The sequence below is a fragment of the Nilaparvata lugens genome, chromosome 11 (genome assembly GCF_014356525.2).
Source record: "Nilaparvata lugens isolate BPH chromosome 11, ASM1435652v1, whole genome shotgun sequence".
Taxonomy (NCBI): domain Eukaryota; kingdom Metazoa; phylum Arthropoda; class Insecta; order Hemiptera; family Delphacidae; genus Nilaparvata; species Nilaparvata lugens.
In genome coordinates this window covers 30,315,947-30,330,513 of record NC_052514.1, presented here as the reverse complement: position 1 = coordinate 30,330,513, position 14,567 = coordinate 30,315,947, and the positions used below count along the sequence as shown (strand labels likewise).

The 14,567-nt window shown below is 32.8% G+C and overlaps 1 protein-coding gene across 1 annotated transcript in view; it reads left to right on the top strand.

Annotated features, from left to right (window-relative positions):
- Nucleotides 1-14,463, top strand: part of LOC111060402 (alpha-(1,6)-fucosyltransferase) — a 50,737-nt gene extending 36,274 nt beyond the window's left edge. Inside the window, exons 9-12 of the mRNA XM_039437278.1 lie at nt 66-307; nt 3,845-4,005; nt 5,854-6,149; nt 8,271-14,463. Coding sequence (XP_039293212.1) covers nt 66-307; nt 3,845-4,005; nt 5,854-6,149; nt 8,271-8,351 — 780 coding nt within the window. The 3' untranslated portion in view covers nt 8,352-14,463. The remainder of the gene's footprint in view (nt 1-65; nt 308-3,844; nt 4,006-5,853; nt 6,150-8,270) is intronic.
- The last annotated feature ends 104 nt before the right edge of the window (nt 14,464-14,567 follow it).

Genomic DNA, 14,567 nt, shown 5'->3' with positions numbered 1-14,567 from the left:
CAAATTACAATTTACAGTTTTAGAAATTGTGTTAGAAAGGTATTTGAAATTGTGTTTGGTGATTGGTAGGTACGGCTTCGACCCAGGTGGTGCAGTTGCCGATAATCGACAGTGTGGCTCCTCGACCGCCGTACCTGCCGCAGTCGGTGCCGGCCGATCTGGCCGACCGCATCTCGCGGCTGCACGGAGCACCCTTTGTCTGGTGGGTCGGCCAGTTCTTTAAGTTCCTCCTCCGGCCGCAGCCGGCCACCGCCTCCATGCTCAATGAGACGGCCGCCAGGATGAACTTCAAGCGACCCATTGTCGGGTGAGACCACACAACACATTCTAGAATCAAATAAAACAAAGTTTTATCATATAATATGAATAAATCTGCCTCTCATTCATTTGAACCCGGTTGGAAAAGTAACATTATGTAATTGACCGAGTGAAATGGGGTCTAAGATTCAAGTCGACGGGTTTGCATTTCTCTTATTGTTTAAATGTTTATGTTGCGCATTTAAGGCGAAACGCGGTAATAGATTTTCATAAAATTTGACAGGTATGTTCCTTTTTGAATTTCGCGTCGACGTATATGTAAGTTTTTTTGAAATGTTTCATTTTAAGGATAATACAAAAGGAAAAGGAGTCTCCTTCGAACGCCAATATTACCCTAAAAATCATACAATTATTCATCATGAATCTGTCGAGTGGATTATTAATCGCATGCAATTATAGAAAATAAATTAATTCATGCAAAGCATGCAATGACGCATGCAGTTGATTACTCAAGTAACATAGTACTTTCTCCCGACCTTTCTCTGCTTTGAACTCGGTCAGCTTTTGATGATAGTAGTTGTTAACAACAGATGATAAGCATTGTCGATACACCAACCCAAACAGCCATTAGTCGTTTTTACACCGACACGACACCACAGGACAGAATTTACAGCGATGAATAGTATTAGAAGAGACTGTGGTTTATAACTGCGCGAGGTCTACTGTTCACAGAACGACTAGTAATTGTATTTATGGCAATAAACATGTAGGGCTCTCTAATATATTGTAAAATAAATCACTTCTAAAATGAGCCACGATGAAATTCCACTTCGCTAAGCTATGTTGTATGATTTATGCGGACGTTGTATGTTGTATGCGGAGTCCGATCTCACTAGGCATCAAACCTGCAACAGTGTAGAAATCAATTTGAATACAGTTAATTTCTTGTATGATTATTTGTCTATTCTGATAAGAGTCTTCAGGTAGCTTTTATAAATAAACAAACATGTACAGAGTGTCCCACATAATATGTAGCATCCGAAGACTATAGATTCTACACTAAATTTTAGTGTTTTTAGATTCTAAACAAAAATAGCCAATAATTTTCTAATATCGACCAGTTTTCGAGATATAACGATATTTGAGAATAATGATTACAATATCGAGTGGCCTGGCTGGCTCAGGTCTGGTGTCCTGAGTTATCAGGTCGCAACTGATCAATTTAAGCACTCTGGCATGACCCAACGACTGCTTTTCAGGCCAACAGCCGGGACCGACGAATTAACATGTCCATCCAAAACACGGGAGTGGCCCGATTGTTAAAAAACTCAATTACTAGAAAACTATCAGTCAAAATCTAATTCTAAGGATATGATTGGAAGAGGAAAAAAGTTCCAATACTTTCATATAATTTGTTCGTTTGTTTGACGTTTTTGTACTTTTTATGAGCGTTTAAACAGTTTGAAATTTGACTTTGAACTCTTCGAATCTACATTTTTCAACTTCGATCGTTCATAAAAAGTTAGAAAACGGCAAACAAAGGATCAAATTATATGAATATTATTGGAATATTCTTCCTCTTTCCAACCATGTCAATAAAATTAGATTTTGACTGTCAGTTTTCTAGTCATTGACGTTTTTCAAAAATACCGAAATCTTTTTATCTCGAAAATTAACTAAATATAATAGTCCAGTCAAATGGTCGTTTTTCAGCAAACAGCCCCGAAAGAATTTTTCTCGACGGTTCTATATGTATTTTGGGGCGCTGAATTCGAATCTGAAATTTTCTGACACCGAAGCCAGAGAGTGGCTTCACCCCCAAAACCACTAAAATTTCGGACTTTTTTTAATTTTTCCATTTAATCTCGGAAACTTCGAGTTTTTGGAGAAAAATTATTCTCTACAAAATTAAAGATAATAAAATTTCCAATAAATTGAGTTGTCGCGCAGGATTCTACCATTTTTGGTTCCGGAGCTACGAATTTTCAAAAAAGGAGTATTTTTTAAGGGGTTTTCAAAATTATGCAAACCTACCACTTCTACCCTATAAAACTTCGATATTTTTCTAGTATAGATAAAAAAAACACACATCACGTGAAAAAACAATTAATTCTGAACAGGATTCCTTAGGAATTTTTGAATTTAGTAGTGGTGAGAGGGGGAATACAACTAAAAATAGAAAAAAAGTTGCTAATTTGATTCGGTCTGACCGTCGATTAAGTATTCGTGCTATTGCTGAATCTGTAGGCGAATTCTACGTGAAAGAGTAAGAAAAAACGACCTGAAATGTGGAAGGACAAATCATGGATTTTGCAACAAGACAATGCGCCAGCTGATTCCGCGTTATCTGTTAAGCGGTTCCTGACCAAGTAGAGCATCCCAGTATAGGAACATCAACCTTACTTACCAGACCTAGCATCATGTGACTTTTATCTTTTCCCTAAGGTAAAATCTACATTGAAAGGTAAGAGATTTAAATCTGTAGAAGCTGTTCAAGAGAAAGCGGCAAGAGTCCTGAAAGAGTTCACAGAAGATGACTCCCAGCAGTGTTTCCAACAATGGAAAATTCGCACATAGAGCGTTGTAGGGATATAGAAGGGGTGTATATTGAAGGTGATAATAAATAATTATGTATAAAATGTTTTACATTATCAGTCCCGTTATTTTATAGCCACACCTCGTACAACTGAAAGATTGTACACCTGTACATTGAAGTTGTACAACTTGTTTCATGTAGGTTCTATGGTCTTCGGGTGTTACACCTGTCGTGGGACACTCTGTATAATTAAAATAGTTATTTGTGCAACTAGTGCGCAAAGTGATAGTTTGCTGCACCGAAAGAAACGTTTACGCACGAGCCGTAGGCGAGGGCGGAATGGTTTCTTGAGTACAGCAGAGGAACTTTGCGCACGTATTTCACATTAAATTTTTCCTACAGTTACCATTGAATATGAGAAGTAATTGATTATGGGTAAAATGAAGGCTGAAATCCATCCAATGTTTGTCTGTATAATTTTGTTATTAATAGCAACTTTAATTTATTTTAAACTTGATAATCCAATTGAAAATAAATAATCGATAATTTATTCAAATTAAAAATTAAATTAATCCAATTAATTTGAAAATTTGAATAATTTTGAGTAAATCTCAATTTCTAAATGATTTTTCAACCAATCATTATTTGAAATAATGAATAATTAATAATATTCAAAATGTATAATTTAATGAGTTCTCATTTTTATTTATTTGAAAATCAGAAAAAATATAGATAGAACAAATTCGCATTCAAAATACACGCCAACAATGTCAACAGCTGATTGGGATGGCTGCAAGATAATGCGCAAAGTATTAAGAGTACGCAAAGTAATACTTTGCGCACTAGAGCGGAAAAGTGATTCTTTGCGTTCTGTAATCAGTGCAGGAATGGTCACTTTTCAAGGTAACTGTAGGAAAAATGTATTTCCTTGTACAACTGAAAGATTGTAATTAATTAAAGATTGTAGATTCTAATTAAACTTGCACAACTTGGATGGTTTGTAAACGTATTTAAATATTTGACTAGTTTGATAAGTGAATGAATTTGCAGGGTGCACATTCGGCGCACAGACAAGATCGGCACTGAGGCGGCGTTCCACTCGGTCGACGAGTACATGTCGAAAGTGGTCGAGTACTACGACCAGCTGGCACTTCTCGGCGGCTCGACTTCCCGACGCCGTGTCTATCTGGCATCAGACGATCCCAAGGTATGTCCCATATAAATAACAACATGTACTGGAAGTCAATGATCCTATCAACGCATAACACATAAAAGTAGGCACTTGAAATTCACATGATAAAACTTGAAGCAAACAAATATGCATAGCATGCTTAACCTGTAAATTACAATAATTGAAGCTTTGGATGAAAGATTTATTAGAAAATGCTGTTAATAAACTGTTAATATTCAATGTACAGGAATATTCGTTCAAATTTCCTTCTGCTATTTAGTTCTTAGGTCAATATTTGCGGTATCAAAAGTCCTTTGTTCTATTTACATAGCTTTCATTGGATTTTTGAAATAATTATTATACAGTAAAGCATTGTAGTTTTAGTGTGAAAGATAAGGAATTTGGTTGGCCTACTACTACCATATTCACAATTTAAAAATATTATTTATTTTACAAGTTTACAAAGACTGCAGAGCTCAAGACAGTCTTCTTCGATATCAGTAATTTAAATCTAACTCATATCGATGTATCGACCTGTGCATCTTGGTTGGGTACCTGGCCATGTAGGCATAGGTGGTAGATGGGCTTGCTAAGCGGGGTTCCAGTATGCCATTCTTTAGTCCAGAGTCAATCTGTGGCATAAGTGAAACAACTGCCTTTCACACAATAAGTAAATGGTCCGGGGACTTACATCACCAGCAATGGTAAGATCACATTGGTCAAGCACTTGGCAAAAGACTGCTAGCAGACGCAAGCTCTTACTTCACCATCTGACTGGTGAGGTTGGGTAGAGGTCAGGTCAAGCAGTTGATTGATCTGAGAGCTGGTCATGGCCACTTCAAGAAACATCTCCACACGATTGGACTCAGAAATGAAAGTCAGATGTGTAGGCTTTGTAATCAGTCTGAAGAGACTGCCAAGTCATACTGGATTGCGAGAGACTAGGGGCAAGGAGAAAGGCTCTGTGTGGCTGCAAGCAACCAGGTGATGAATGAGATACAGGGAAAAACTCCTGCATCTTGTAAAGGACACAGGTATTGGTTTGCCCAAACACAATAAGCTTCAGTTGACGAGTGAGGTTCTTTGAACCTTCGGATCCTTGAATCCGTCCCTTCAAAAAACATAACATAACATATCGATAAATTAACTTATATATTTAATCTATTCATATAAAAGTGGTGAGTGTAACGTTGGAAGTTGTATAAATGGGTAGATGCAAACAGCACGGTAATAAATTTCATTGATATACAGAATGTCCCACGAAAGATGTAACGAAGACTATAGATTCTACATGAAATTTGCAACAAAAAATGTCTTGTAAAATTATCTTATTACTTTGTATTGTATTGTATTGTACCTTTGTTTTCAAGATATATCGATTTTTCAATGTGTTTGAAAAACGTCAATAACTAGCAGTCAAAATCGATTTTACTTTAATCGATCGAAAATAATTTCAAAGGGTATGGTTGGAAAGAGGAAGAAATATCCAATAAGATCCTACAATTTGGTCCTTTTCTGACGTTTTTAAACTTTTTTTGAGTTTTCAAACAGTTTGAAATTTGGCTTTTGTTTAACTTTGAGCGCTTATAAAAAGTTCAAAAAAATCGAACAAATGAGCAAATTATATGTATCTTATAGGACTAATAGTTTTCTAGTTATTGACGTTTTTCAAAAAATATCAAAACAGCGATTTATATTGAAAACTATTGTCGATATAAGAAAATTTTATTGGATATTTTTTTGAACAAATTTTATGTAGAACCTATGCCTTAGGCTGTTACACCTTTCGTGGAGCCTCTGTATTATATATATTTGTTAAACATTTCAAAATTTCTTATTTACTTGAATGCACGTCGTTGTAAAAAACATGAAAATCGTGTCTTAACAGATCTTTGTGCAACTGGGTGTAAATATGGTGGTATTGTCTGCAGGGTGGCGTACGAGATAATGCAGTCACTGCATGTTGACGCTTCGGATCGGTTCGCGTCGCTGGACGACATCTACTACTTTGGGGGGCAGCAGGCGCACAGGCAGCGGGCGGTGAGGGGGCACAAGGCCAGGGGGGCCGACCAGCTGGACGTGGAGGAGGGCGACACGTTGGGGGTGTTCGGCAACCACTGGGATGGCTACAGCATGGGCCGCAACCTGCGCACCAACCAGGTCGGGCTGTATCCCTCCTTCAAGGTCAGTGTCACTGGTTCAACGTCATTTTCATTCAATTTGATTGTTTATAAATGTTTGCCAGTAAGGCTGTGCAAAGGCTAAAAATAAACTTTCTACTCGTGATATTTTTCAAAGTTTTTCGATTTGTATATCATCAAGCTATCAAAATGAAAAAGTTTTCTCAGGAAAACATTTTTTTTCGATCATTACTTTTTGAGATATGAGCGCCTGAAGTTTGAATTTTTGGGACAGAACAATTCAAATTCGGTAAAAGATAAATCCATGAGATTTAGAGGATGAATTCTTCATGGTATTGTTCATCTAGTAAACCAAAAAAATTTTAAAATATCAGTTTTTGAAAAAGTTATTCAATTTACCAAAAATAACTCAACTAAAAGTTATTTTTGGTTATTTTTAGTAATTGAATAACTATCTTAAAAATTGATATTTTCAGAAAATTTTTGTTTTACTAGATCAACAATACCATGAAGTATCTATCCTCTGAATTTCATGAATTTATCTCTTACCGAATTTGAAATGTTCTGTCCCAAAAATTTAAACTTTAGGCGCTCATATCTCAAAAAGTAATGATCGGAAAAAATGTTTTCCTGAGAAAACATTTTCATTTTGATAGCTTGATGATATACAAATCGAAAAACTTTGAAAAATATCGCAAGTAGAAAGTTCATTTTTTAAATGTTCATTGTAGCCTTTGCACAGCCTTAATAAATTATGATATTGAGGCCCGATTGCACAAAAGCGTGTTGAATTGAATGCCACGAGAACCAATCAGAGATACTTCTGGTGGTCAGTTTGGTCAGTTCCTTCTCGGCTGCCAGCTACCTCGCTTCGGATCCGGGTTGTTGTATTGTCTGTTGTGAAAGCATAGTCTCAATGGGGTTGAATGCCTGGATTCAAGCTACAGTTAGGAAGAAGTTATTCGAACATTTCCTACTCTGACCGTATGCATGCAGAGAGAGAGAGAGAGAGAGAGAGATAGAGAGGAGATTGATTGATTGAGTACTTTATGTAGATTACAATATATACTGGATTATACACTTATATACAATAGCTTACAATACAACAAAATTATGGTTGAATTTACAAAATATAAATTGAGAAAATAATTATTGAGCTGTATATAATATGAAAAAAAACAATTTGTAATAACTATAGATAAAATAGATAATATTGTTATGCATCTACATAAATTGGCGGAGCTTTGGACATATCGATGTCCATTCTTTGGAAAGAATATTCGAAGTATTCTTCCCACTAACTCTCTACCAAAAGAGAGAGAGAGAGCGCGGATGATTTGTGATAGAAGGACGTTCCCATCGGAACTCATCCCCTACATCCCTATCACGCCAGCTGCTCTTTTACCGTTTGAGGGATTGTGGTTCTTGTTATAACTCACGGCCTATACCATTGAGAAAATATAGCTATATTTTCTTTACGGTATTACGGCAAGGCATTTTTCAGAGGTCATTTAATAGGAATGAAAGTGAAGGTTCTGTTCTGCAATAATTGAAAACCAACTATAATTCTTTATCATGAAAGATCGTGATAAGACAGTTATTGAGGCAGAAATAACTGTCTTATCACGGAGATCTTTAATGGAGACTTCTACTCATCATGTAGAAAAATAAGTGTTACTTTTTACTTAACTCTTCCATGTCTTCATCAATCTTCTTGGTGAACCAAGTAGTGAGCTGTAGTATGAGTTGATCCTATTTTTCAATTAATGAGCGTCCTCAATTTGACACTCTTGAGAGGTATTGATGCTCTCTTCTTCTAAGAAATGTCAAAATCTAGGGTAGAGAAAGAGTGATTCTATGGAACATGATTCCAGGAATTGATTTATCGTTAAAAATCTTAATAAAAGGCCAGCCTCTACCGTAATGTATCACCGCATGTTCTAGACTGGACAGTCAAAAACCTGACCGTTAGTGTCAATCGATTCCGATGGAGGTGTGCAGGCGAAAAGCGCTCGGAGAACAATTGAAAGCAATAAACTATTTCTACCTGCCGACAATCACAAATATTTAACAATGTTCATTATTTGTTATATAGGTATTGTTTGTCTGATTGTATTCAACGCTATTATATTATGTACAATAATTGTTTTCTATTGTATTGCAGGTGGACGACTTGATTGAGACTGTAGACTTTCCAAAGTATACAGAATCTGGCAGACCATCAAGCAATGAGAATCCTACGTGATCGTATGGAAATCACTTCGTGAGCTATTAGCTAGCTATAAGCTAAATCAAGTAAGACAGCTCATATTGAGTGGAGTTGATTGGGGAAGGATACTATTGAACTTCTGATTTGTCCGTCAAACATTTTCTGAATTTCTGATTAATTTAATAAGAGTGATGAATTAAGTCTGTCAAACTCTTTCCAGAAGCTCCCCTAATTAGGATTATTCATCAATTTCGTCTATTCTACTCATTCAAAATAGTACTCTCTCAAGAGCTACAATCTAGGAACTCTGGAGCGTAGGCCTATGTTTTTTTTTAAAGTAGTAATATCACTCCGTGAACCATACCTTTCCTATATACCGTTTCAAATTTTCGGAGTCAAAGCTACGAGACGCGTACTATCACTACCTCCGTAAACAATGCCATAGTGCATTCTGGTGACGTCAGCACAGGTAGGGCTCCTACACCAATAAAAACACTAGCTCAAGTTAATATTCAATTATTATTCTCTCTCAAGTTAATATTATTTGAGTAGTATTGGACACATCTTATTTTTAATTCTTGATGGACCTTTTCATTATTATTTGACTCTAATATTATTGAAATCACTAGTAGGATGGTTGTCCCGACTCCCGGGTAGGTCGGGTATTTTTTCATAATTCCATTTCATTTCCCTCGCACAAGAATCTTTCAAAGACAAATGTGGATGTAGTAATCTACTCAAGTAAATGTGTCAGGAGTAATTTGAAATATCAAATGGGAAAGTTGAACTTTTCCATCTTCATTTTGTACAAAAACTGTTTATCGGATTCAAGATTTCTTATTATTATAAACTAGAGCGTTCACATCGATAGAAATGCTAACTTAAGCCCTGCTTTCCAATGAATTTCTACTCTACTGGGCTGAAAAAAATACCATTGGTTCTTATTAGAGTGTTCACTCATAAAATATCCAGCAGAGCAGAAATTCATTGGAATCTATGGCTTTAGAGCTGCTTCATTGTAGATGTCTAAATCTAAACTTCTGAAAGTTTCACAATTTTAAAACGTTCAAATACTGAAATCAGCTATAAATGCTGAACGTTTAAATCCATTTTGTAGAAGCTGATGAATTATAAAGTATTCCATTCTAAATTAATGATTCAGTCCAAATCATCATTCATAGAAAATTTAAATTGAAGATTTTGATTTAGTTTTTTTTAATCTCTTCGCATAAGCACTAAATCATATGAGATTCAGTGCAATCTAAAGACCTCTCCCTGTAGAATCATTATTAAAACTTAATATAATTTGAACGAGGAAATGATTTTTTAATTCATAGTCTGTATGTCATCAAAGTCTGATGATGCTTTTACACCAAGGCGATTCGAAGGTGTTATTTTCAAGTTATATTTATGTGCTAAAATATTGACCATTAAGAGAAAAGAATAGATCCTTAATCCTTGACACTCTATTTTTTATTAATTACAAATTTTATCCTAACTTATTACTTTCTCCTTCCCCATTGTAAAGCTCAACTCTAGACTTTCTTCTAGTAACCAGTTCAAGTCACAAATATCTTTTGACCAAATTTTAGAAGTCCAATATTATTATAAGTTGAAAAGTATATATTGTATATTACAATGGTTTTGTTGAGTTTATTGAGATTGAATGCTATTATTGTTGTTGAATCATTGAAAATATTTATATAAATAATTGTCTTGTGTAATAATTATATACAATATATTATTTGGTGTAGTAGATTATAAATAGTCGATTTTAATGTTTGTGAGCTGTAAATATTCTGAATTGGAAATTCCTTGGAAGAGTTGTTCCCAGATAGACAGAATCTGTACTCTCTGTACAGATTGTAGTAAATGTACATGCAAAACAGTGATTTGTGTTTTGTATCTAGCTTGCTACTATACTGTTGGTTAATGGTTTGAACTCTGGCAAGATCTGCCATTTTGTATAATTATTTAACTGACGCACAAGTATTAGACTATAGAAATGTACGCTTTTGTCATTTAGAAATTGTGTAGAGATCTTGAAACATACGATGGAAATTTAGTTTCCAATAAAATTCACCCTGGAGCAGAATACTATATTGTTCTACAGTTATTTTCATTCTAGGCTGTCCTCATATTAAAGAACCACTCGAGGCTTATCTTCATTAATAATAATGTGTCTCTGTTCATGGCGTGGTATACATAGGTATATGTCCACAAGTGAAAAAGTCAAGAACAATAAAAACCGCCATGATGCAGGTCAAGTAAAAGAACAAAAGTTGCAATAGGAACATTCAAAGGGTTAAATTGATTATTTATTTGTCATACAAGGCTCATTCTGTTGAAAAATGTATGATACTCTATTAAGATGGTTGTGAAATTGTAGTTTTTATATAATCGTTTATTTATTATATAATATAGTTTATTTTCTATTCATTCATTTATTATAGATTTGTATCTATGTATATTTGTCACAACTACTAGCTGTTTTATTATTCACGTAAGTTGTCCCTTAGATGTTAGTTTCAAAGATGATTTTATATTGTTTTCATGGTCACTTGAAGGAATTTCCCATTCAGATTGTTTTAAAAAAGAAGCCACGTAGAGTTGATGTGATATTGATTATAATTGACAAAAACTTTGTGATTAGATCACGTATGAAAAAACAATTCCAATAATGTTGATGGTTGATTGTCAACCGTTATAAATAGGCTAGATAGAAAATAATTTTATCCTGAAAATATAATATTGATGAATGTGTTCTATTATCTGTAGTTGTGTGAGTGTGGATTGGTGAAAATGATTGATATAATGTATTTACTTCATTTTTAAAATTTAATATTAATTAAATCATGCACAAAAGACTAGTTGCATAGAGATGTTTCTCTATTTCAATTACTTTAAGTTTTCAGTGATTATTTTGAAACTTTTGCTCAAATTGCTCTCAAAATAAAATCGCACTCATTGTTTTCAGTATTTTCAAAATACTTGATTTAAAGTACAATTAATTGAACAAAAAAAATTGAACAAAATTTATAATATTGTACCTTCTATAGCTTTTTATTTTAATCAACTTGAGACTATTGAATAGTTACTTTTTTATTTTGAAACCCATGACAATTGATAATTAACTGAAAAAGACTAAATTTGCTATTTACCAATATTTTGCTCATTCTCTTAGCTTTCCACAATAGTTTATTGCATATTAACTTTTTAGTATAATATTACTATTAGAATGCGATCTTTGTTGTGTATTTTCATTTCTGGCAATATTGTGATTTTTCATGCTTTGTATGAGCATTATAATGCCATATTCTATTGATTAGAAAACGGTAAGAACTGTAGAAACCATTCCAAATTAAACTTTCCTTATTCTTAAATTTATATCAAATTTTAGACAGTGTTACTAATTCAAAATCGTGGAAGCTTGGATGATCCTCTTACTTATTGCATTAATTGTTTCACTTTTTCCAACTGAACAACATAAAAAAATGTAATGTTCATACAAATTTATTTTGTACAGTCTTTCATTTTCAAAGTTTGATAGTTTTTTCCCATACAGTTTATAGTATTACGATACTGTATCAGTTAGCGATATTAGATTTTATATTTTCATATATTGTAAAGCAATAACATAGATTATTTGAAAATAATGTTCTAGCACAGAAAGTAGTAGCTGTCTATTTAATTAAGTACTGTCCTAGATAAATATCTTCAGCATGTAGGAATGAAAATCAAAATTTATGAAATAGTAAGGAAATTTGAATGTATGCTAACTTATATACAATGTTTTATTATTAAAACTAATGTGCCACTTATATTGTTACGTACAATAGCTTACATATAATTCTCATTTTCATTAATATCGCCCATTGTCTTTTTTTAGTAAATTTAGTTATTTACAAGAGTATAATTTACTTACCAATAATCGATACCTATAGTTGTTTCATTTGCTTTCCTATCTCTTCAGTGAAAAGTTGTAAATATTATGTTCTGGTAATAAAGAATAACCTATAGCCTACTAAAGCAATTCTCATTTATAACAACTAAAAAGAATGATGTTATGTTTCTGCAAACTTACAAAATACTCAAATTAATGAAAAATTTGATAACTCAAAATTATTGAGGATAAAGTACTGGTTCTCAAGCACATAAGTTATTTTAGAATTTAGTGATGCGGAAACTACGGATAAATTTGCCTACTAGTGCAAAAGACATCTGGATACTGAACTACAGTACTATATTTTATTAAAGTGATATTTTCAAATTGCGAATATTCGAAACGAATTATTCTGTATAGGCTATTCGGATTTTCTCAACACTGCCAGAATTAGTATTTTTCTAGAAGAGCGCAAATTGTTTTAAATTTTGATAAATTTACTTTCCATTTATTAATTGACAAATGAAACATTTTTCTAACAATTTTCTCACTATTCCTCATAATATTTTAAGTGAATTTTTGTAGTTAAAATTTAGTTATTTAGATTGGGTTTTATTTTTATTTTGTCTTGAATCTTTCTTGTAAAATTATCAATTTGTTGATACTATCAATTTAAATTCACTTTTATCCAAATACGACTAAATTTCTTATATGATTGTGATTCAGATTGTCGATTTTCACATGTAACATTACATATTATTCCAAAACAATTATGATATTATTGTGATATTGGTTTGACAATTCTATATAAGCATAGATGATAATAATTAAAATATCTTAAAACTTATTTAAACTAATTGTGATTGAACAAAATTTTTATTTGTATTTTATTGATTCAATGGTGAACTTTGTGCATGTTCTAAAGTAGTTAGGGGTTATATTTTAATAACTATTTTTAATTATAAGATTATTCATTTAATATATTTTTTTATTTTATGTGTGCTCACAAAATTTTGTACTGAAACTTGACATACGACATGATAAAAGGCTTCTTTATATATGCTACTACAGTAATTCATCAATAATAATTAGTTTATTTTACTGTTTTTTCTTTTTCACATAAATTATTTAAAATATTTCAAGTGTTCCATCCTTTTATAAAGTACATAAGTAAATGATAAATAAAAAAGAACCATGAAACATGCATACCATTTATATAAATGTTTTATCAAAATTATAAATCATAGTCTTCAAAATCGCGAAAGTGCTTTGATATAGCTCAAGCGTATAATTGTGCAATGAAACAACAATTCTCAATGTAGAAAGTAAAAAGAATATATTTTTTATTTGAGAGAATGTTTCAGTTCCAATAAAATATTTTATTACTTATTTATTCATCACATCTTGTTATTTCAGTTTCCCATATTTACAATACCACTTTGGTTTTGGTTGTAAATAATTTTTCTCCAGCAATCAAATTTGTTTAACAGTGATACTTTACTTATGTGTGTGTGTGTATTATTTGTACTTGTGAATTCTTCGGTTTTTAGTTGTATGAATTATTTGTTTTCTCAGTGCAAAATATATTATTTACAATATGACTATTTATGTGTAAATGAGGCAGTACCGTATGTAATTAGTGAATGTTATAGTTCTGAACTGTAATTCATGATACATTGTGAACAAAGAACCTCCTTATCCCTGAATTGTGAAAATACTCCTTTGATGTACAGTACCATAACTCATGATAAAAGTTCAGTTCACTCACTGCTACCAATAAGATTTAAAAATCAAGATGAGAGATATTTTCTACACATTTTGATTGAAGTGGAAATATTGTAAATCAAAAACACATTTCTCAAGAAAGTTAGTAGATCAGCATGATCTGAATTTGAGAAAAGCGTAGTGTCTGAATGCGTCAGTTGTCATTTTTACACTGCAGATTGAATTAAGATTATACTACTTCTTACTGTACCTACTAATCGTACCCTAGAATAAAAATTGGGGTTTCTTGAACAAATGTTAGTGTTTATGAAAGCTGAAGACAAAATTGACTGATACACCTGTTTGTTGTACTGTTTTTTGCATGTGTCATCTTTTAGAATCTGATGTATGCCACTCAAAAATCCATTGTCTTTGTGGTAGATGACATTTTAAATGTTTTAAAAACTTGGTGGTTTCATCCCGAAAAATTCTATCCCCATGATGTGATGAATTATTAGAGATGATTTATATAAGAAAATTAAACGGAAAAATTTCAATTAAGTCTCTTGTATGTATTTTTCAATTAACCATCCTAGTCTCTCAGTAAGTATGCACCTACCTATTTATTTTATTTTTTCTCTGTCATGTATCCCATGTCAGAGGTA